Raw genomic sequence first — 23043 nt, forward strand, 5'->3', positions numbered from 1 at the left:
AAGAAAACTGGTCTCCAAACTTTTAGTTAGTGAGAAGGATGGACAGGAATAATTGCAGCCCTCAGCGGGGAGAACAGAACACTTTGGCTTCCAGTCTCATCGCTTACAACATAGCTCATCACTGCAAATTGCGCCCTTTGTTAAATATTTTAATGCAAAAGGGCTAAGGAGATTTTGAGTTTCTCTTTCAAACAAAGCCTCCATTTTTGCAAGTGCAATCTGTTACTTGCAATAAATTTACACATGTATTGAATGGCCAAGAAGATGCATGAACAAATGTGCAGATGAAAAATTACATGCTCAAAGTAGGTCTAGTTCAAAAATACATTATTATTGTAAATGGCTGATGCTCAGTCTACCAAGTTTGTAAGAGGCAGCATGGTCAAGGGGATAATTCCCTGATAATTCACTGGGCTCTCTTCCTCGCTCTGCCACTTTGTGGCCTTGGACAATGCACTTAACCTTTTTGTGCCTCAGTTTCCCCATTTGTATAATGAATATTGTGACGTTATCTGATTAAAATATAACCATATTGATCTTTGTGGCAACCACTGTTATATATTTGCAACAAATCTTGTACAAAGGTTGTCAAGTGAGGTGTCTATGAAAAGATTATGATTTTCTGGTTATGATTATACTATGTATATGCACAAAACATTTTTGTATTTGAAGTTATGAATATTGGTTCTATACCTAGATTTCAAATGTTTGCTCCTGGGGTAACGTCCATGAGGTAGTTAGCCAGCACATCTTGGAGGGACTATTCAAATTGAGTGGCCCATCAAAAGGACACAACTCATAATGGACGATGGGAGATGCCCATCTACACTGAGTGGTCCTGTGCTGTCTGGAATATAGGTAATGGCTTCCTGCAATGACTGAGTGAAATTGGGCATGAACATGTGACTTGCCCATGTGATGCCAAACTCCATCTTCTTGCTGTAATTTTCCATAATAAGAACAAGGTGATACCCTCCACATGGCAAAAGCTATAAAAGGCCCTGGAAACACCTCCATTTGATATTCAATCCTGCTTCTTACCTCTGAAGGAACTTTGCTACAAACTGAAGCTCTGAACAAAGGACTGAATGACCCATCCAAGCTGTGGATGTACTCCAGAGACTTTACTTAAGCCAGCAGTTTATTCCATCATTGCTACAAGCCTGAACTAAGAACTTTGCCATTATTGTGTGTAATTAATTCCTTTAACCAATGTTAACTCTCACCTTTCTTTTTATGAATAAACCTTTAGATTTTAGATACTAAAGGATTAGAATCAGTGAGATTTTGGGGTAAGATCTAAGTTATATATTGACGTGGGTGTGTGGCTGGTCCTTTGGTATCAGAAGAACATACTATTTGATGAGAGTGGTTGTAAAGAACCACTCATCTCTGAATCCAGTGTTTTTGGTGGTGGTGATATAAGAACTATAATGCCTGAGAAAACTGCCTTTATGTCTTCTTGTTAGCCAGTGTGGTGAAACAGAAGAACATACTATTTGATGAGAGTGGTTGTAAAGAACCACTCATCTCTGAATCCAGTGTTTTGGTGGTGGTGATATAAGAACTATAATGCCTGAGAAAACTGCCTTTATGTCTTCTGGTTAGCCAGTGTGGTGAAACAGAAGAACATACTATTTGATGAGAGTGGTTGTAAAGAACCACTCATCTCTGAATCCAGTGTTTTTGGTGGTGGTGATATAAGAACTGGAATGCCTGAGAAAACTGCCTTTATGTCTTCTGGTTAGCCAGTGTGGTGAAACGGAAGTTTACTTTTGTTGCTGGTTTGGTATATCCTCGGGGGGATTAGCCACCAGTCTTGGGATGTATCTGCCCTCTTTCTCAGCAGTTCATCCTGAATTTGGCATTCTCAGTTGTGATCCCCACGGATGCACAGTTACAAATATAAGCAATACTTTGGTGTTCTATTACAATAGCATCTAAACCCTCAACTAAAATCAGGGCCCCTTCGTAGTGGGAACTGTACAAATACATAGTGAGAGATAATCCCTTACCCAATAGGTTTACAGTCTAAACAGACAAGACAAAGGGCAACAGGGGAAACTGGCATAGAGATGGAATGGTTTGGCCAAGGTTGCACAGCAAGTCAGTGGCCGAGTGTGGAATAGAATCCCTGGTTCCTGGGTCCCAGCCCAGTGCCTTCTCCTTGGACCATACTACTTCTCCAACTTTTTTAAAAGCACTTTTAAACCTTTGGATGAAAATCACTATATATAATTATTATTATTGTCCTTCAAGCCAGGCACTATTCATAAGATAGGCCAAATTCAGAGCTACTGTAAGAGGAAACAACTCCCTTGACTTAAGTGGGTTGCAACATGCTCCATCAGGGCTGAATTTGGCCCAATATCTCTCCATGCTTAAATATAGCTCCATAAATGAATGGGTCTCTTGAAAGGAAATCTTTTTCATGCCCCGAGGGACATGCCTTCCAGCATGTTTCAGGTTCCTGTGCACGCTGAGGAGCTGCTTCCAGAAAGCCTGTATTTTCCAGCTGTTCACATGCAGGCAAATCATCCCCTGAATTTATATGATACGTGTATTGTATGGAAAGAATTAAACAGATGGACAGGAGAAGGAAGGGAAGTCAGAGAATGTGAAATAGAAAGAGTGCAGCACACGTGAACAAAACATTAGAAGACCGCACAATGTTACATGGTGACTGGGGAGGAGGTTGGGGGCTCTGCAAAAGCAGCTAGACTTTCACCAAGAGCCTCATGTGGAGACATGTATTTGAACCTGCACATACTCTGTGCAGGGAAGGGATGGAGGAAAGCAGGGAGCGGGAATAAAAGGAGGCTCTGACTCTGCTGCTTGCACCTACTGGTGATTTATAAGGGTAACAGAGTTACCCCGCTGTCAGGGACGGTAGGAGGTCAAAAGCTGCAGAAACAAATAGCCATCTGTCATCACAAGTGAAGTCTCTTTCTTTTCCATTTTCAGATGTTCAAGCCTAGGGAGGAGTTACAGGGAAAGGGGGAATTGCGGTAGGGAACTTGTGCAAGTGCACATTTTGATTGGAAGGCTCAATTTTCTTACTGGATCACTAGGGACTCCTCTTTTCCCTCCCCTACCCCCAGATAGCTAAATAACAGTGATGGGAGGTGCGTCAGGCTGGGCACTTGGGAAAGTGGGCTGAAAGCCCAGAATTTCAGAACAGTTGGGAGTAAACACTTTCCCTCCTCAGGAAGTAGAGAAAAGTGGCTTTTAATCACTATTATATCATGCAGAAGAGCAGAGATTTCCTGTTCCCCAGACCTCCCCTATTTTTGAGCCATCCATGTCTCTGCCTGGAACAAGCTTTAGGCGCTGCAGTGCCAGCTGCCGTTCTCCCATCTCCAGAAAAAGGCTGACACATACGCTGGGGTCCTGGAGACTGCCCTCCATTATTCAAGGCAGAGAATATGCACTCACCAAACACAATGGATGCTGCAGTTAACAGAGGAACCGTTACTATGTTCACTCTTAGAAGCCCATGCATAGAGGACACGCAGAGCTATTTGAATCACGTGATCACCTCAGAATTTGGGAGGATAGGAGGAGAGACAAAGAATTCCTGTTCACATTGATTCTTGAACATGTGGCTTGCTTTCTGTATTAGGTTTGTATCCGTCTAGACTTCTGTTATTCCTCTGAAATGTATGAATGTTCAGCTCTCTGATGGGATGAGGCCTAATTTTGAAATCATCTCTTTCTGCTCCCTCGACACCCTAAACCAAACCTCCACTGAGCAGGGTTAGATGGCTCGGTGGTTTAAATTCTGGTGGCTGATCTACACTAGCGTTCCCGCTCTTGCTACCAGCTGCAGCAGTGGTAGTGCAAAGGTGGAGAACGTGAGGGGAAAATGCACGTGTAGACAAGGCCTCTGTGACAAATGGCCAATCCCTCTGAAACCACTGTCCTGGTGCTGGACTGTCTGTGACAGTGGGATAATGCCAATGGGACTATTACCCTCAGTGCAAGACCATCTATGATTGAAGATTAATCCTTCAGAAACCACTGCTCAGTGCTGCTGTATCTGGGATGGAAGGTAATCCCTTTGGAAACTCAGTCCCAGCATCTGACTATCTCTGCTATAGGGCTAATCCCCTGGAGACCAGTTTTTTCTACTCTCCAAAACATGTTTATAAGTAAAAAGAAAAGGAGTACTTGTGGCACCTTAGAGACTAACAAATTTATTAGAGCATAAGCTTTCGTGAGCTACAGCTCACTTCATCGGATGCATTTGGTGGAAAAAAAATGTGACCATCGCTTATTAGCACCGTAGTGTCAGGAAGTGGATCTCTTGTGTGGACTGGTCCAGGCTGAGGTTGATGGTGGCATGGAAATTGTTGAAATCATGGTGGAATTCCTCAAGGGCTTCTTTTCCATGGGTCCAGATGATGAAGATGTCATCAATGTAGCGCAAGTAGAGTAGGGGCATTAGGAGACGAGAGCTGAGGAAGCGTTGTTCTAAGTCAACCATAAAAATGTTGGCATACTGTGGAGCCATGCGGGTACCCATCGCAGTGCCACTGACTTGAAGGTATACATTGTCCCCAAATGTGAAATAGTTATGGGTGAGGACAAAGTCACAAAGTTCAGCCACCAGGTTAGCCGTGACATTATCGGGGATACTGTTGCTGACGGCTTGTAGCCCATCTTTGTGTGGAATGTTGGTGTAGAGGGCTTCTACATCCATAGTGGCTAGGATGATGTTTTTAGGAAGATCACCAATGGACTGTAGTTTCCTCAGGAAGTCAGTGGTGTCTCGAAGATAGCTGGGAGTGCTGGTAACGTAGGGCCTGAGGAGGGAGTCTACATAGCCAGACAATCCTGCTGTCAGGGTGCCAATGCCTGAGATGATGGGGCGTCCAGGATTTCCAGGTTTATGGATCTTGGGTAGCAGATAGAATACCCCAGGTCGAGGTTCTAGGGGTGTGTCTGTGCGGATTTGTTCTTGTGCTTTTTCAGGGAGTTTCTTGAGCAAATGCTGTAGTTTCTTTTGGTAACTCTCAGTGGGATCAGAGGGTAATGGCTTGTAGAAAGTGGTGTTGGAGAGCTGCCTAGTAGCCTCTTGTTCATACTCCGACCTATTCATGATGACGACAGCACCTCCTTTGTCAGCCTTTTTGATTATGATGTCAGAGTTGTTTCTGAGGCTGTGGATGGCATTGTGTTCTGCATGGCTGAGGTTATGGGGCAAGCGATGCTGCTTTTCCAGAATTCAGCTCGTGCACGTCGGCGGAAGCACTCTATGTAGAAGTCCAGGCTGCTGTTTCGACCTTCAGGAGGAGTCCACCCAGAATCCTTCTTTTTGTAGTGTTGGTAGGAAGGTCTCTGTGGGTTAATATGTTGGTCAGAGGTGTGTTGGAAATATTCCTTGAGTCAGAGACGTCGAAAATAGGATTCTAGGTCACCACAGAACTGTATCATGTTCGTGGGGGTGGAGGGGCAAAAGGAGAGGCCCTGAGATAGGACAGATTCTTCTGCTGGGCTAAGAGTATAGTTGGATAGATTAACAATATTGCTGGGTGGGTTACGGGAACCACTGTTGTGGCCCCTTGTGGCATGTAGTAGTTTAGATAGCTTAGTGTCCTTTTTCTTTTGTAGAGAAGCAAAGTGTGTTGTAAATGGCTTGTCTAGTCTTTGTAAAGTCCAGCCACGAGGAAGTTTGTGTGGAAGGTTGGTTCTTTATGAAAGTATCCAGTTTTGAGAGCTCATTCTTAATCTTTCCCTGTTTGCTGTAGAGGATGTTGATCAAGTGGCTCCGCAGTTTCTTTGAGAGTGTGTGGCACAAGCTATCAGCATAGTCTGTGTGGTATGTAGATTGTAATGGATTTTTTACCTTCAGTCCTTTCGGTATGTCGTCCATCTGTTTGCATTTGGAGAGGAAGATGATGTCTGTCTGTATCTGTATGAGTTTTTTCATGAAGTTGACAGATTTCCAGTCTATACAGCTAAATTCAGTGCCTTGCATAATGACAGGTTTCAGAGTAGCAGCCGTGTTAGTCTGTATTCGCAAAAAGAAAAGGAGTACTTGTGGCACCTTAGAGACTAACAAATTTATTTGAGCATAAGCTTTCGTGAGCTACAGCTCACTTCATCGGATGCATCCGATGAAGTGAGCTGTAGCTCACGAAAGCTTATGCTCTAATAAATTTGTTAGTCTCTAAGGTGCCACAAGTACTCCTTTTCTTTTTGCGAATACAGACTAACACGGCTGCTACTCTGAAACATGTTTATAAAAGTGTTTTCCCTCTACCTTTCCAACTACAGGGAAGTTTAAATTTAGAGAAGTTACAACTTCAAAGTAGCTGTCTAAAATGCACCCACAAAATCTGTGCACACATCCACTGCAAATATAGATGTGGTAAACCCAGGACAAACAGCTACAAAGGCGGGGTTAGTAATTAGTTCCAGGGTTAAAAGGCCCCTCCCTATCCACTGAGGAGAGAGAACCACAGAGCAATACGGTTCAGCTGGAAAAGGGGTTGCTAGGGCACCAATTAGGGTTAGCTGACTCCAACTACTTGAGACCTTTTTAAACCCTCCCCTGCCTGGAAGGGAGGGGAGAGGGAACGGCGGGGCGGGGCGGGGCGGGGCGGGGCGGGGCGGCGAGTAAGTTGTTTGCAGCAATTCACCAAACCTTCCCAGTAGGGAGGCTGCACTCCTTCCCCAGAAGGGAAGGCAAACAAGCACAAGGGACTGACTGAGGAGAGGAGTAGCAGGACCCTGTGCCACTATAAGGATTTGCCTTGCCCCAAATCTGAGTCTCCAAGGCTAAAAAGGGCTGAGCCTGCTGAGGCGAACAAGGTATTTTACTGCATAGAACACAGTCTCATTTGTGCAAAAGGGCATTTTTTAAACACAGAATGGGGAATAATAGACATAAGGGGCCTTTTGCACATTTAATCCATTTTCTGCACTTTTGGGGGAGGTGTAAAGAATATGCACTAAATTTAGATGGCTAGTTTTAAAAATTTGTCCTTAATAATCACCCACTTCAGATACCCAGGAAACTCTTTGAAAAAACTTAGTTTATCATTACCAAAGGCAGCCCTCCTCGCATGGTTCATTTTGTTTGTGGAGCGTGGGACAGTTGGTGGAACAATCATGTTAAGTGAACAGTATTTCTGACACATACAGAGTGCTGTATCTCATATACAAGAAGTAGTAGTATTTTATGAGGGTTGTTAGAAGTTTGGGATCAGCTGGGAGGACAATCTGGATTTCAACGCTAATTGCATACATTCTATGATTTATCATAGAAGATTCAACTCCTGGCATTTTGTGTTTGCACCAAAATGCTGGCATAGCTGGAAGTTGGAAAAAAGATGCTGTAACAATCTCATTGTTTAGTGTCTGATGGCCTGACTAGCTAAACATCTGTTTGAAATATTAATAACTGTCAGATGGGAACTGCTCAGGGGCTCTATATAGTCTCACACCATCTGTTTGTAGAGTAAACACACTTACACACCCCAAATCATTTTGTCGAAGCTTTCATTCTCTTATCTCTGTGCGCGTGTGTGTTGGGGGAGTATGTCTGTTCAGGGGCATGGGGGCTGATGGGAGAGAACATGTATTGTGGAATGGAATGAGGGAGAACTAAACACATGTGAGAGAATGAATTCATGTATATTTAACTAAATCAGCACAGGAGCACTCACCAACCAGAAATACTTTGAGTTTCCAGTGATGTTATTCTTCCTAAATGGCAATTAACATCTGTTTTAAATAATTTTTAAGATGGGGTTTTGTTTCTGGTTTGCTGATTTACTCTGCGCCATCAATAATTCCTTCTTAGAAGCTAGAAAATGCATTTTCTTGCTTTTCTAATTTTCTCATTGCCCATTTGGTGAAATGAAGCATAGAATCCAGTTCCCTACCTTTCAGTTACTTTTCTGCTTGGGTACATCTGCCCTTCTGGCTGCGGGTCTGATTTCCAGCTTGAGGAGACATACTCGCACTAGCTCACATCAATCTAGTGTGCTAAAAATAGAAGGTAGCTGCGACAGCGCAAGGAGTGGGAAGGGCTAGCCACCCCAAGGACGTGCCCACCGCATATCCTAGGGATACATGTGGGGTGGCTAGCCCCATCCACTTCCCACACTGCTGTGGCTACACTCTTATTTAGCACACTACATTGGTGGGACCTAGCCCAAAAAGTCTCCTCAAACTGGGAATCTCACCCCCGGCTCAAAACGTAGACATATCCTTTGTGCACCAGCCAAGAGGTCATTGGGAACATGCCTTGCTCTGACAATGATATTTGTTAGCTAATTCTGAAACCCAACAGGAGGGGCATACACATACCTTTTCTCTCAGTCTCTAGCTCCACCTGTTTTGTCTAGGTATTGCACCACATACTGGGGAGCAGGAGCCAGACTTATCTCTACAACGATGCAGGTGTCAGTTTAGGAAGGCATCTTGCACCTCTCCTGATTTAGCACAGGCTAGAATAGCTGGTTCTGCGACAAAGGCCCCTACAGGGCTTTGTAGGGCCATATAATTTCAGGTCTATCTCAGCCCTCCCTGCTCCCCTTCCAGGCTTTGATATGCCCACCCCTCATCTGGCTCACCTATTCCCACCCTTGCTCTGCCAATAGCTTGCCCCCAAACAACCCTTGTGCCTGGGGCTTCTACAGAGCTGGCAGGGCTATTCCCTAGGGGCCCTTGTGCCTGTCCTGTGGCTCCTTTGTGACCACCAGGCCTACTATGTTTTGGCACAGTTTTTCAGATGGCCTTGTTGTGAATGTGGCACCCACAACAGGGATAATCAATCACCAGGAATAACTAGATAAAAGCATCCTGCACCCGGGATGTTACCAGTTATCAGAACCATGACCCATTTGTTCTGATGGCACAATTCACAGAGCTTTCATTTTCATTGGCGATGCATTTGGTGGGGTCAACGTATCACAGCTTTGAGGACAAGGTGTAATAAAATGCATATTGTAACTTAAGAAAATTCAAAGTTGTTTCTACTTACATGGACCCTTAAGACTGTGATTCCCACTGTGACGTTCTCAAACAGGCTGACGTTGTACAGGACTTGGCTGAAAATGGGGCGATTGTCATTCTCATTGATGAGGTTAATCTTCACACGAGCAAAACCAACGTGGTCTGGCACGCTCTCGTTTGCGAACAGCTGAGCAGAGACAGGAGGCAAGCAACACAGTCGGCGGCTTCATTTGTGTCTTTTTTTAGAAGCAAAAAAAGCATCAGTGATCTCCTCTGATGCTCTGTTACTACAGCAGCATGCCTCTGGTGGTAGGCCATGCAGCTAACTCAACGCTGAACATGATGCTGGAGGGGGTTCAAGGCAAATTGCTCCTAACCATTCCAGGCAACCATGCCCGTTTACCAGACTAGAAGATCTTTGTTATACTAGTCAGAGTCAAATACCCTCCCCACATTCTTTTGTGCACTCTAACTAGCAATGACACCAAACCTCAGTCTTGCAATCCTGAGAATACACCAAGATCCACTGCAGGTGAGACCAATGGTAAGGAGTTTAGAATAACCAGTCACGTACCACAGAATACAATATTGTTATGCACACAAAAGTGTGGAAAACATCTGTTCTATGAGCATGATAGCATCACTACTGTCTCCTCCTCATCCTCACCCTTTAAAGACACCCTGAGCGTGATATATCTAAGCTTCAAGCCCCAGGATCATGGCATTAGGAGCTGCCACTATTTCACCATCTAATCAGCGAGCTGAATGGGATTGGAGCATTGGAGTTTCTGGTTTACACTTTGCACTGCTCAAGGAAGGCAGGTTTTTATTTATGCTTCTTTATTGGTGTATAAAAGCCCCTCTGCCAGGACTAATAGCAAGAGGAGCTGCGGGCATGATCAGGAAGCTGCTTTTCCTGCCAGAATTTATAGCTGAACCAGACAGTGGGACGCAGCTCAAGCAGGCTGCTGGAAAGAGGTTTGCTGGCTGATAGGTGCATTTAAAACAACGTTTTATGCTCTATAAAGCTTTTATGGTCCCACAGCATGAGGGTGGTGGTGGGGGAAAACACATGTTTTGTTTAAGCTCTAGTAGCTGAGGCTCTAAATTTTGAAAAAAGAGGGAAGACTCAGAGCAAATATATTTTTCTTCTTCCCTTTCTGGGGGGTGGCTGAGTAAATGTTAATGATTTTGAATCTGATAGCTCTGACTAGAGGCAGGAGCAGATTGGGCAGGTACTATAGAAGCTTGCATACACAACTCTACTAGGGCACTCCATCCCTGAGCTTTGGCAGGTCTGACAGTCTAATCCTGGGCTGCTCCCACAGCCCGGACACTCCATCTCTATGCTGCCAAACAGTATGGTAGGTTTGTGAGATCAACCAATGTCTACTGCCAGCCAGAACGATTGACACAATCAAAATCATATCATTTAAGTCAGGTGTCAGACTTGGCTCCCCAGAGGTGACAGGCAAGGCAGGGGTGTCAAATATACAGCCTGTAGGCAGGATCTCATTCTCAGGACCTGTTTGTCTGGCCCACAGATTCCTCTACAAGATACAGAGTTGGCAGCTGCTGGATAATGCTGCTCAAAGAAGGCAGGAAGGCCCTGGAGACAGAGTGAGAGGCGGGAAATTATGCCTGCTTGTGGACAGGCAATGGAGGCCCTCATCCCTCCCTTTCCTCCTCCTCACCCCACAGCAGTCCTTTGTAGAGCCCCCAGTGATCCATGCCCTGTGCTCAGAAGAGCTCCCTTCCCCACTCTGCTGTTGACCTCACAGGACCAGGTTCAGGGAAGCAGCTCCTTCTCCACTTCCCCTCCTCTTCCAGAGAACAAGACCTGTAGAAAGAATCCCCACAATGGAGGGTGGGAATCGCCAAGGAGGAAGAGAAAACAGAGATGGGGGAAGAAAAAGAGAAGGGAAAAGGGTGGAAGGAAAAAAAAGGAGAGCAGGGACAGTCCCCAAGGGGAGAGAATTCCCCAAAGCCGGGGGCAGTAGGAAGTAGGAGAAGTGAGAGGAAGGGGCTATCCAAAGAGAGGGATGCAATGAAAGGGGGTGAAGGTCCAAGTGTATGTATGTGTGAGAGAGAGTGTGAGTGTGTCTGAGCGGATGACAGACACACAAAAGTGTGATGGGGTGTGTGACTGGTCATGGGAGGATGCTCAGAGGGAGAAATAAGATGTCTTAAATGGTCTTTAAATGCAGTAGTTAACTTTGCTCGATGAAGAGGCATATTCTGCAGTTGGACACAACTGCAAATTATCCTCTTGCCAGATGAACCTTTTACTCTAGGCTGATGGTTTCTCACTGAGTGAGTATGCCACTTGTGGGCTAATGCATTATCTTACTGCATAATGTAGCCCTCCCACCTCCAGCCCCTCTTCCCACTGCCCATTCACCTCATATTTGGAAGAGTTCTTACAGAAAATTCATAGCGAGGAATTGTCTCAAAGTCCAGTGGCACTGCAACTCGAATGCGGATGTCTGCCTTTCCCTGGATCGAGGTTGGAGAGATGATGAAGTGACTGGAGTTGTTTCCCACCAAGTAGACCTCAAAAACACTGTTGAGTCCCTAAGAACAATATTTCAAAATAATACAGAGAGGAACATTAACAATGACATATGCAAAATGTACCTGGGACACCAGCTCAATGCAGGGTGAAACAGCCCAGGCTAAAAGCACGATAGCTGAAAAATAATCCAATGCTGGCAAATCCAACAATACATATGAATAAAAGGTGAAGGGAAATGAAATCAAGAGACAGGTAGAGAGAAGAGACAGACAGATAAATAGGAAGAGAGGCATGGAGGAGCCAGCCAGACACAAGAGAAGAGAATGGAAAGACAGGCACCTAGTTAATGGGGAGAAGTCACACAGCTAGAGATAGGTATGTCTACCTGGAAGAAACATACCATTTCCTCTCTATTTTCCTGTGTCTTTTTGTTCTGCATTTGTACAGCAATTAGCACAATGGGATCCTGGTCCATGACTAGCCCCTTTGGTAATACACATTAAAATAAAATAATAATAATAATAATATTTCATCAGTTCCCTTGTACATATGCAGGAAGCAAAATATATGCGGTTGGTATAATCCTGACCTTATTGCACAGTATATACATGTAAGAAATGAAGCTTGCCATATTTAAAGATACAGGATGATTCTGTACACACCACACATATTTTGCCTACATACACCATGTTATGGTAAGTATAGCACATGTGCTTCCCCACGTGTTTTATCTGTAGTTGGACTTGTGCTCCCTTCCAAGGAACACTACTGTTCTCCACTACTCAGCCTCTGCATGACCCGACCAGCCTTCATCATTTCAGCCTGGATCTACATTACCAGTCCTACCTTTTACTGCCATGGTGGCAGGATGCCAGGAAAAATACAAGCCTGATGTAAAGTGTGCTACCCATATGCCAAGCCACAGACAGTGCATGTACAGTATGCCATGCTCATGATAAACCCATAGATGGCACACATCTAGCATGCCACTCGTGTGCCAGGCCCACAGACACCACATGTCCAACATACTACACGCATGCAGACATCATAGATGTCACCTGTCAGACCGCTGCCTACACATATCCAGTGCAGAGCCTGCATGCTGCACCTGAATGCAGCCAAAACACAGCCGACTACATCACTGAGGGGATCCTTTAACCTCCAGCAACGCAAATGTTGATTCTAAACAGTTATTTCTATAGACAAAGCTTCACTTTCCTCAGGCACAGCTGAAACTGGGGACTCAAGGGCTCCCCTCTCCCGAAGCCTTCTTGGGAGGCAAGCAGGAGCCTTATCCCAAATACTGATAGCGACACTTCAGGACCTTCCAACCAAGCAACAAGCTCCTTCCCTTGGTGCAACCCAGCAGAGCACATTACAATAAAGTTCAGAAACTGCCAGAGCTGAATTTCCAATTTTCCCCCGAATGGTCTTCAGGATGTTAGAAGGAGGGACCAATTAAATGCACGAAGGGGCACTAATAGCAAAAGCTGGCTGAGCGTGACCGCTGAGAGCAGGTGACATGCCAGAAAGTCCCCTCTCTATTTTCCCCTCCCCCTACCAAAAAAAAAATAAAATAAAAAGATATTCCCATGAAGAAGGGGGGAGAGATCTGAGTATTCCTGATACTTCTACAGTACCAAAGGTATGTGTGCCACGCATGGCACTTCATGGACAAATTAAGACGACAAGCTCTCTGCCCCAAGGAGCCAACAAGCTAAATGAGACCAAAAACTATGACAGTTGATGGGGAATGTACACAACAATAAAGAAAACATGAGGCAGTCTGCTCTTAGCAAAGCTCTGGTTAGAGGTTGTAGTACTGCACTTTTGAGTGCTCCTACTTTCACATACACTATAGATGCCCCATTGGAATTTTTTTAGAATACATTCTCAGGGAGAGGAGATGTGATTGTGCTGGAGTACAGACTAGTGAAGGATGGTGAGCTGGAAGAAGTGAGGATGAGAGAGCTTTTTTCACTGGCTGGAACAACTGAATGCCACTGGACTTCCTCAGAATGAGGACGACGCGGTAAAGGCCCCCAAAACTAGGTTTGGCAGAACTGGATTATATGGAGGAAGTGGGAAGAAGTAGGAAAGTTCATGTATAACCCAAATGGAGGCCAGGCTTTTAGCAAGAACAAAGAAAAGTTATTAACAGATTCCTTGCTCCGAGGTCTTCTCACTTGTGTTGTAAGCTGCATCCAGAAAAGAGAGAAAAGGGTTTTATGATGACTTGCAGACCTTGTATCAGAGTCAGTTCTACTAATGGGGCTACGCCTACAGCATCTCTGCCCCTATATAAGGTGAAGACAACTGTGCAATTATGTTGGAGGGGAACGGATACTTCAGAAAGAGAAAGGCTGCAGTGTAACCCAACAGGTGACCGACCCCTCCTTTTCTGTTGGCCCAGGAATTTGAAAATGTTTTGAAAGGACATGGAGTTGGATCATCGGGATCCGTCCACTTCTGTGGCAGCTACGGTATGTATGGTGTCCGCTGGTCAATTCTCAGTAAAACACAAGCATCACTAGTCTCATTTGATGGGCTTATTGATTCTGTTGAGTTCTAAGGAGGAATCTGCAATGTGCCTCCATTAACTATGATGAGCTTTATATTTCCTACTCTGGGGAGTGGAGGGGGAGGCAGGAAGGGAGATGAAGACAAGGAAGGGAGACCAAATCAGACATTAACTCTTGCAGCAAGAGTGACTAGTGTAAAACAAGATTTGCTTGGCTTCTGCCGTTTCCTTTGCGCAGGCAGCTTACGAAGAATGTATGGGTATGTCGATACCTTTCTTTCAGCCTTCTAGATACATCATAAAGCAGCAAAAAGGGAACAAACTGAAAAAAACAAACAATTCCTTTGCAGGTTACATTTAAATAAGAGTACTTTTCCTATTCCTATAGCTTCCTGACAAATGCCGAGGGGCTTTTTTTCTGCCCCTCCATGCAATTTTCAATCCTATCTTAATATAGGAATTTAGTGCTTAATACCCTTTGCTTGTTTGCCTTTAACCCCTTCAGCATCCCTGGCACAGAGGGCACATGCCCAGCAAACTCATAGATCACATACGCCTCCTTGCATACCATTTGTCACATTCTAGCATCTCAACGAATAGACTGTGCAGCCTGCCAGGGGCAGACAAGGGATTAAATTTCCATACTTACTGTGAAACAAACACATTAACAACCACCACCAACTTCTAAATTGTGCCAGTGCAGGTAAGTGAATGCACTGCCGGATGTCTGAAGGTGCTCCTGCAGACACTCATCCCCACATAGTGAATGCTGAGTATATACCTACCAACACAGCTAGGACATTCTAGACACACTGGTTCTGAACCCTGCCTTTCAGGGCAGCTTTTTAGAAGTGGTCAGGAGAGGTGGAAGGTTAGTAATGAAGCAGTAAAAGTGGGCACCTGTTTAAGAAGATATACATGTTATGTCAGTTTATACTCTCTGCATTAGAGCACATTCAGTATTAACACATTTGAGCAAAGGTCCTTTTTTCAGTTCAGAAAGGGATTACTAACCCGGAGCAACAGCAATGATTTGCCTACTCCAGCATGACTCTGAGAGCTAGATTTCTATATCCTGCCTCACACTTAGTGGCACCTTATTCCACAAGTGGTCCCCTTACCTTCAGTAGAGCTATATGTGGAGCTGTGTTCCATCCAGCATGGGCTAGGGTATCCGAATCGGGCTCTCAGATGTTTTTCGCAGTAGCCCCTCATTTGCACTGAGCACTTACATAAAGAGTTTATTTATTTTTTTATTGGCAATTCTATAGCGCTTAGCAGCATAGCAACTGAGTACCTACTAACAAGCCATACCTGCGTCTGCAGTGTCCCAAGCTGGAGACTTGGAGAAATCAAGAGGATCCAGATCTGCATCCTCCAATTTTCCCTCTAAACTCTGCAGCTGTCCTTTAATGTGGAGGCCATGGCAGCCAGGACAGTGTCAAAGAAAGCCCTCTCCCCACATCTCGCTGGAGCCTCTCTCTAGTATCTTGTGCCAGCATCCTTGTGTGCCAAGATGCCTTTCATCACTGTAAAATGCTGTGGATTTTCTTGGAACCGAAGAGGAGTGATTTTGTTGGGATGCGAGATAAAGTTGAACATCAAAAGGAATCCCAGCATGTGTGAAAAGGAGCTGGGTAGATTAGTTCCCCTCCAGCTGGGAAAGCAGATCAGTCTGTTGATATTTGACATCCCTAATTACCAACTACTCCAATGCCTGAGCCTCCCCACATGAAGTCTTGAGGACTGGAATTCATCTGCCTTTTGGGAAAGTTGCTATAATTTTCAATTATTTATTTATTTTGTTATTTATTTTTTGTTTCTGCCCCCATGCTGCTTTCCTTGCTCCTAGTTACTGGAGCCTTTGAACCCCCTGCAGATGCAAAATAGCAAAGATAGCAAATCCAAATATTCAAATTGTTATCAGCTGCCCACAAGAAGGGGCGGGCTTAGACTGGAACACAGCTGTCTCCACCCAGTACACACATTACCCTACAGGAAAAGAGGGAGATTTGGGAGAAAGATTTTTCTCTATTGTGTTTTTAAAAAAGACATCTTCCTCCTTCCCTACCCCATCCTACATATGAAGCAAAGGGAGGACCTGCGAAACATGGGGAGATGAGCAGAAATAAACACTGTCTCTTTGGACTGTTTAAAGATTCTCTCTCATAAAGGCAGGTTCACAAATGAATCAGCTCTGGCAGACAAACTTACTTATGCTTTATAAGATCAGTAAAGGATACATGGGTATTAGAAGCATCAATTTGTTTGTGACCTGAGTACATCTGGGTTTAGCCCATGTCTCTGGCTGTAAAGGAATGCTGTTTAAATTGGAGGCCCAACCTTTTTCTGTCCTTTTCCCTTCTTTATACTTAATCTGTTTTCAAAGACCAATGCTTTAGATTTTTTTTCCCCACTCCTGCAAAGTAAATGCTTAAAAAGAAAAAAAATCGAGGTCAGCTTATAAACAACTGTAAAATAATGTACCAGCATGCATAGCCCAGTACTTGTGTGTAACCCTATAATAATAAAACAGCCTGTTTACATTCTATGGAGGAAACAAATCATTCCAGAAAGAAACAGCTCAGAAATAAGCTTATTATTAACAACAAAAAGCTAGAAAATGCAATTAGTATTTATTTTAATAATGCACTCAATCACTTTAGTATCTGTGGTAGGTTCTAATGCAAAATTAAGAATTACAATTAGTTTAAACCGTGAAGCACTCCACTCACTATACAGAGCACAGGGTTCTTGGGCTTTCTTGTCCTGCTCTAGGAAGACCATGACTTTCACATGACCTATACAAACAAGGAGGAAGGGCATCTGTCCCTGGACCGCCTAATTCAAGATACCAACCATTCACAGAAGACAGAGGTCATTCTCGGTACTCCCTTCCCCCCACTAAAGAATGTTAAAAATTAAAAAAAGGCAATAGGATAGGTACAAGCCAGGGAAGCAGCTACAAACAATTGCCCTCATAGACTTTCCTCTTGCATAGACTTTTCCTGTCACAACCTGGTACGTGAACTTGCCACCTCTGATTGAAGTTCATTGGGGTCAAGGAGCACAATGGGCATCCAAGGGCTGCAGCAGCTGTTACAGCAATTAGCATCCCTTTGCATAAATCCAGCTGTAGTAAGATCTTCCTATTTATTTAAGTAAAATGTACATAGCTTTAGTAGTGCATATTTATTAGTGCAGTGTCTACCAAACTTTCTTGGTTCACATACCACCCTCTTCAAAATTGTTGTGAAGGGAACGGAAGATCGTCAAGCTTAAAAACTATGGGTTGGGGACCCTGCATTATTTTGGTGATGATTCATCTGAGCATTATATTGTAGCCACCTTGTGCTCTAGGGGTCTTTGCAATAGTTACAGTTATCAGTCTCGTATCTGTATCCAATAATAAACCACTCATTCCATCAAAAGAGATAACTAGCTATCCTATGCCAATAACCAATGAAAAATCCCCCTCAGAAAGGCCGCTCCTCAAATTCCAGGGGGGGGAAGATGAACTTAGCCATGTGTGCAGACAGTAAGAGAACAAAGACTCTGGGGCAAATGAGTTCCAGCATTAGATACACCTTCATAGAGAACATCCACCAGCAGCCCCCTTCTCTTACAGCAAGAGGGTCTAACTTGACTGCCTCTCTTGCAGTATGGCATGAAGGGAGACAACTCAAACCACTTAGGGCTCCACTAGGCCAGGGAACAATGAACGGGCCTTGTCATTCTGGAGGCCTTGCACTAAATCCAGAGGTGAGTCTAGCTGGCATACTGGGGGCTTACTTTTTCTTGTGCTCCCGTCAGTATGTACATTATGCCAACACAGCCTCCCTTAGACATGTGCAGTGTGGGCACAAGTAAATATAGAAGTCTAATTGAACACAAGGGGGTCTAAGCTACATGCTGTCTCTGAACGTGAGCCTTGGGTTCAAAATTCTGGGCCTAGATCACAAATGACCAGGAATGCAGTGGCATCTCTAAGGGCTTGTCTACACTGCCATGGCAGCACTTTAACACGGCTTGTGTAATTGTGGCACAGTGAGGGGAGAGAGCTCTCCCAGCGCTCTAAAAATCCACCTCCATATGGGGCGTAGCTACCAGAATGGCTCCCAGCGCTAGTGCACTGTTAATACAGGTGTGGTTTTTCACACCCCTGAATGAGAAAGTTGCAGCACTGTAAAGTGCCAGTGTAGACAAGCCCTGAGTGTCTAAAATGTGAGTGTGCTGGGGGGGGGGGGAGTGAGGATGTCTATATGTATCTGTATGGTGCTCATTACTTGCTTAACAACTTTCTACCTTCCTAATCTATTGTGCAGAGAGACAGAAAAATCAAACTATACAGTATTTCTGCTCTTCATCACTCCAGTCTCTGCTTCATTTAATTAAAGCCCAATCAAACACCCAGAGTGACCACACACAGAGTTGAAAAATAAGAAGCCATCTTGCCTTGAAAGAAGAGGTGAGAGGGATTTTAGGCAAACAAAGAATGGATTAGAGGACCATTTTAGAGCACTTCATTGCATAAGCAGCATTTTATTCTCCAAAAACTACTGACTAGCTATTTTTTCCTTTTGTTCAATAACAAAGCAGAGGTGATTAGCTTATAGAAAGTCCCTGTTGTTCCTAAGAAAAAGAGAGGAAGGGATTCAGATCAGGCACTCCAGCTGTGACACATTGACATGTGCATGTGTGTATACAAGTGTACACAAGTGCTCTGTAGCAGAATAAAAGAGACTCGTTAATATAACTGTTCCCACTCTGAGTCATGGACAAATTTCTGCTCTAGATAGATCCTGGCTCTAGTATTCCACTCTCTCAATACATGGAACTTCCCCTGACAACAGGGCCTGTACTCAAGAAGGCAGCACAGAAAGTCAGTCATGTTCCATCATTCCATTTTGATCTGAGAAGGGAATATTGCTCTGATGGTTTTTGTACAGATTGCCCTTGAACACTGAATGTGTTCAAAATTTGCTTGCTATTAATTTAATTCTGTCTTTAAAGCATGAGTAGGAGATAACCCTTGCGATCCAATTGCTACCCATACCCTGCTTCAGCATCCCAGTGCATGTTGAACAAAGCCAATATGATATCTTATACTTCTCCAAAGGATTGGGAAATGATTTACAAACTGATTATTTGCCAGCAAAATGCAGCCACTACTGAGTAAAATGCAGCAGACTAACAGCACATAGCAATTGCTACACAAGAATTTAATGTAAATAAATAAATACAACCACCCTGTATCCAACTGAAATTACTGGGAAATTTAGGTAGGCAGACTAATCAACCACACCTGAATATGGCCAGGACACAAGAGCAGCATCCCTGTTCTTTGGGAAAACATCATGGGATCTTTAATTACCATAATCAGGACTCATGTTTACATTTCCTTCAAAAGACGTATACACACATACTGATTCAATGTAACTCTCTTAAGTTCTTTCTACACTAACTAAGCCATTGCTTCAGCTCACAGGGTCAGAGCCCCAAGTCTTCGGAGCCCAAGGTCAGTTCATACTCCTCATCCTATCACAGCCTTATGATGGTGATGTGCATATCCTAGGCACAAGACTATTGCAAGGAGGGCAGTCTCCAGCAAGAGGCAGAGGAGATGCCAAGGCTCGCAAACAAATTGTCTAGCTGTCTTTACGAGTTTTCTAAGGATATTTTGGCAAGGGAGAAAGATGATCAGACCTCTGAACAAAATGTTTAAGAAAACAGCTGCCCATCTGCGTGAGAATATCCCCCCCTCCTAATATTCAAATCCTTTGGCACTCCTTCAAGGTATATTTAGACCACAAAGGTTAACATCGGAAATGCAACTGAATAGCTTAGACGAAGGGCTACTGGCAACACTTTGGCCTATTCACTCAGTGTTCATCCAGTAGCAGATGGCAGTACAGCTACGCCCGACCCAAGTGTCTTCTTGAACTAGCCTTCCCAACCAACGATGGCAGTACATCCACACTGAACTACAGACAGGGCATAGGTGAAGGCACTAAGAGTCAGGAATGAGAGAGAGAGATGGTGATGAGGAAGGGAGATGGTCCTATTAACTTCTGTATAGCTGTGTGCCAGAGAGAGAGAGGGGCACAAGCTGGGAAAAGCTGTTAATCTATTTGTCTGATGTCTCTGACTAGGGAGGATGGGGATAAAGGGTAGGGTTGGTGGTGATGCAGTTCCAGAGGTGGTGAATTTTTCACGGGAGTGTATCATTTAGGTTCCTCTCTTCTTGCCATCACTACCACTCTCTTGTTCTTATGTGGCTTTTTGCATACACCTACATTTCTCTTGCTCTGCTGCCTTCATCTCTTTTTGCCCTGCATGTACGTCTTTGCAAAACCCCTTCTCAGTCAGCATCACAGGAGGCAGAGAAGGGACTCTGGAATATCATCACAACCTTTCCTTTGACGGAAGAGGACATTCCCTCTTCCCCCACAGAAAATGCCCATCCTCCAAAGTAGCACTTCACAGTTTGCTTTTTTAGTTTCCATAAAAAGAAAAGGAGGACTTGTGGCACCTTAGAGACTAACAAATTTATTTGAGCATAAGCTTTTAGGAGCTACAGTTCACTTCATCGGATGCATTTCCATAGGCATTCCTGTGGCACCCAGCATTGTATCACAGTGCCTCTCACAACTAACCAGGAGTGGGTGGCCAGAGCACATTTTGGTGCCTTTTCAATTCCCATTCATACTGTAGTCTCCTGCTTTTCCTCCACTCTCCCCCACTCCCTTCTTCTACCACCATGTCCTATTCCATCCAGTATTTCCACACTCTCCTTCATTTCTCCTCACCCTCACTCTCTTATTTAGAGCTCCTCCCCTCCACTGCCCTCATCTTCTCTTCCAGTTTTTCAACAAACATTACAAATGAAGTTCATTCCTTTCCCCTCAGCACCAGAAAGGCATTTTCACATTTCTCCCTCCCAGTCACTGTCCTGACCACAGAGGCCAGTGAGAAGGGAATGAAGACTCTCTCTCTCTCCCTCCAAAGGCTGGTCAGCCTGAGGTTTGGAAGAAAAACTGTCTGCACTGGCTGGTGCCTGTAGTCATCTGGCTGTTGTCAGAGATTAAAAGAATCCGCATTTATTCCCAGGGCCCAAAGTTCCCAAAAGGGAACATTCCCCACATCCGGCATGCATTGGGCTTCACTCAGCCTTCCACTTCCGCTTCCCTAACTCTGAGCCCCTGCTAATCCTTCCAGCTGCTCAATACTCCCACACACCTTTTTCTGTAGCCTTTTGCCTGCTTCAAGTGCCTCTTTCCACACTCCTTGCCTTTCTCCCCTCCCTCCTTTCCTGCTTTCCCCCAGTTATCTGCTGAATTCCACACACACTTGCACAGACGGGATCAATCAGAGACTGACTCGCCTTCAGTTTATCTCTGCTCCAAATGATTGATTCTCCCTCTTTAAGGGTAATTTGCTGGTGAATTTCATGTATTGCAAAAAACCCTGTGAAATTTAATTTAATCCAATTGGCAGCTGGCACTTTTGGGAAGGAATACTGGAGAGCTGTCAATTTTCCTTTATAATTATGCACTATGTATATCATATTTATAGTGTGTGTCTGCCTATATGCATACATACAGTATATATAAGATTCAGACATTACATGCATATATTCATATCCACATACACATAACACAACAGTCTGAGGCTACTTTATGCATTGTATATTTTTAGATTCCGATAGTTTTTTTTCCCAATCTTTTTAATAAGGAATATTTAAAAATATCAAATCAACATACTTGCAGTGGTTTATATACTAGATACATTGTCTCTCTCCCTCTCTCTGCAGTCAACCATGATCAGTAAATAAAATCACAGCCAGAATAGAAAAGTTTGTTTCTCTTCATGCCTGATTCCACCTTCTGTTTAGGACATCCTCTGTTTTACTTAATGTACTTCTGCAGATACTAGGGTGATGAAGACAGTTTAAGAATCTGGACAGAATATAATTTGGTGGGAAGAAGGGTTTACAGCTACATGAGGGATGCTGCAAGTGTCAAACAGATTATTACGGGAGTTGGTAATGCAACTGGAACGCTTTGATGGAGCAAAGTTAAGCCAATTTTTGAAAATCCCACCCTATCTGTTTAATAAGAATTTCAGTTACTTCAGTCAGCAAAATCTCCTCAGAAGTCCCCTGAGTTACCACTTCATAAGAAAAACAGTAAGAAAAATGTGCAGTTCAAATAAATGTTGTACAAAATACATGGGGGAAATGGCTAGCTATAAAGATTGGGTTATACCTGACAATTATTATAGCCTCAAAGATTACATGCCTTTCTCCTTCTTTCCCTTCTCTCCTCACAATGGGTTCTGGCCAAATCTTGTTGTTTACATCCTCACTGTCAAAGCCATAGTTCAGTTCCTCTCATCCAGACCACCGAGACTCCCTCATCTCTAGCTTCCCTAATTGTGCATACTCCTTTCTTCAACCTAGCCAACATTCAGCTGCTAAAATAATCCCCCTTCCCTTGGTCTGCCTGGGTCCCTTCCCCATCTCAAGCATTTTTCCTTGCCTCCCTGTTTCTCCCCACATAAAAGTTTGAGCCCTTTGTCCCCACTGTCTCACAGCTCAGCTCTGCCAATCTCTTTGCTCACCCTCTGCCCTTCTGTTTCCTCTGCCCACTCTTTCACACTGCTCTCTACACCTGGAACAACATCCCTGTTCCAGTGTGCCAAACATCCTCACTCCTCTTCTTTCAGAGGAGTAGCCGTGTTCATCTGTATCAGCAAAAACAACGAGAAGTCCTGAGGGCACCTTAGAGACTAACCTTCCTCAAAACCAACTTCATCTTTCTTTCCAAAATTGACTCCCACCCCTTTGCTCTGTACTCATCCCCCTTCTGTCTTACCTCAGTTTTAAAATATCAGAATTTTACATGCTACAAGCCTCTCTTTATTCCATGTATTGTAACCCTTATCTCTCTTTCCCTAACCCCCTCTTTTTTCTGTTATTGTCACATTTTAGGTTTGCCTAGTTTAGACAAAGTTCTTTGGGGCAGTGATTTTACCTTTT

The 23043-nt window shown here is 44.1% G+C and overlaps 1 protein-coding gene across 2 annotated transcripts in view; it reads right to left on the reverse strand.

Annotated features, from left to right (window-relative positions):
- The window catches only part of CDH23 (cadherin related 23), a 555581-nt gene that overhangs the window by 234733 nt on the left and 297805 nt on the right, over positions 1-23043 (reverse strand). For both annotated transcript variants that reach the window (XM_043519492.1, XM_038408394.2), the window contains 2 exons: positions 11392-11541; positions 8996-9154 (listed from right to left, as the gene is read on the reverse strand). In XM_043519492.1, coding sequence (XP_043375427.1) covers positions 8996-9154; positions 11392-11541 — 309 coding nt within the window. The remainder of the gene's footprint in view (positions 1-8995; positions 9155-11391; positions 11542-23043) is intronic.

Source organism: Dermochelys coriacea, chromosome 7 (genome assembly GCF_009764565.3).
Source record: "Dermochelys coriacea isolate rDerCor1 chromosome 7, rDerCor1.pri.v4, whole genome shotgun sequence".
In the NCBI taxonomy this organism is placed as follows: domain Eukaryota; kingdom Metazoa; phylum Chordata; order Testudines; family Dermochelyidae; genus Dermochelys; species Dermochelys coriacea.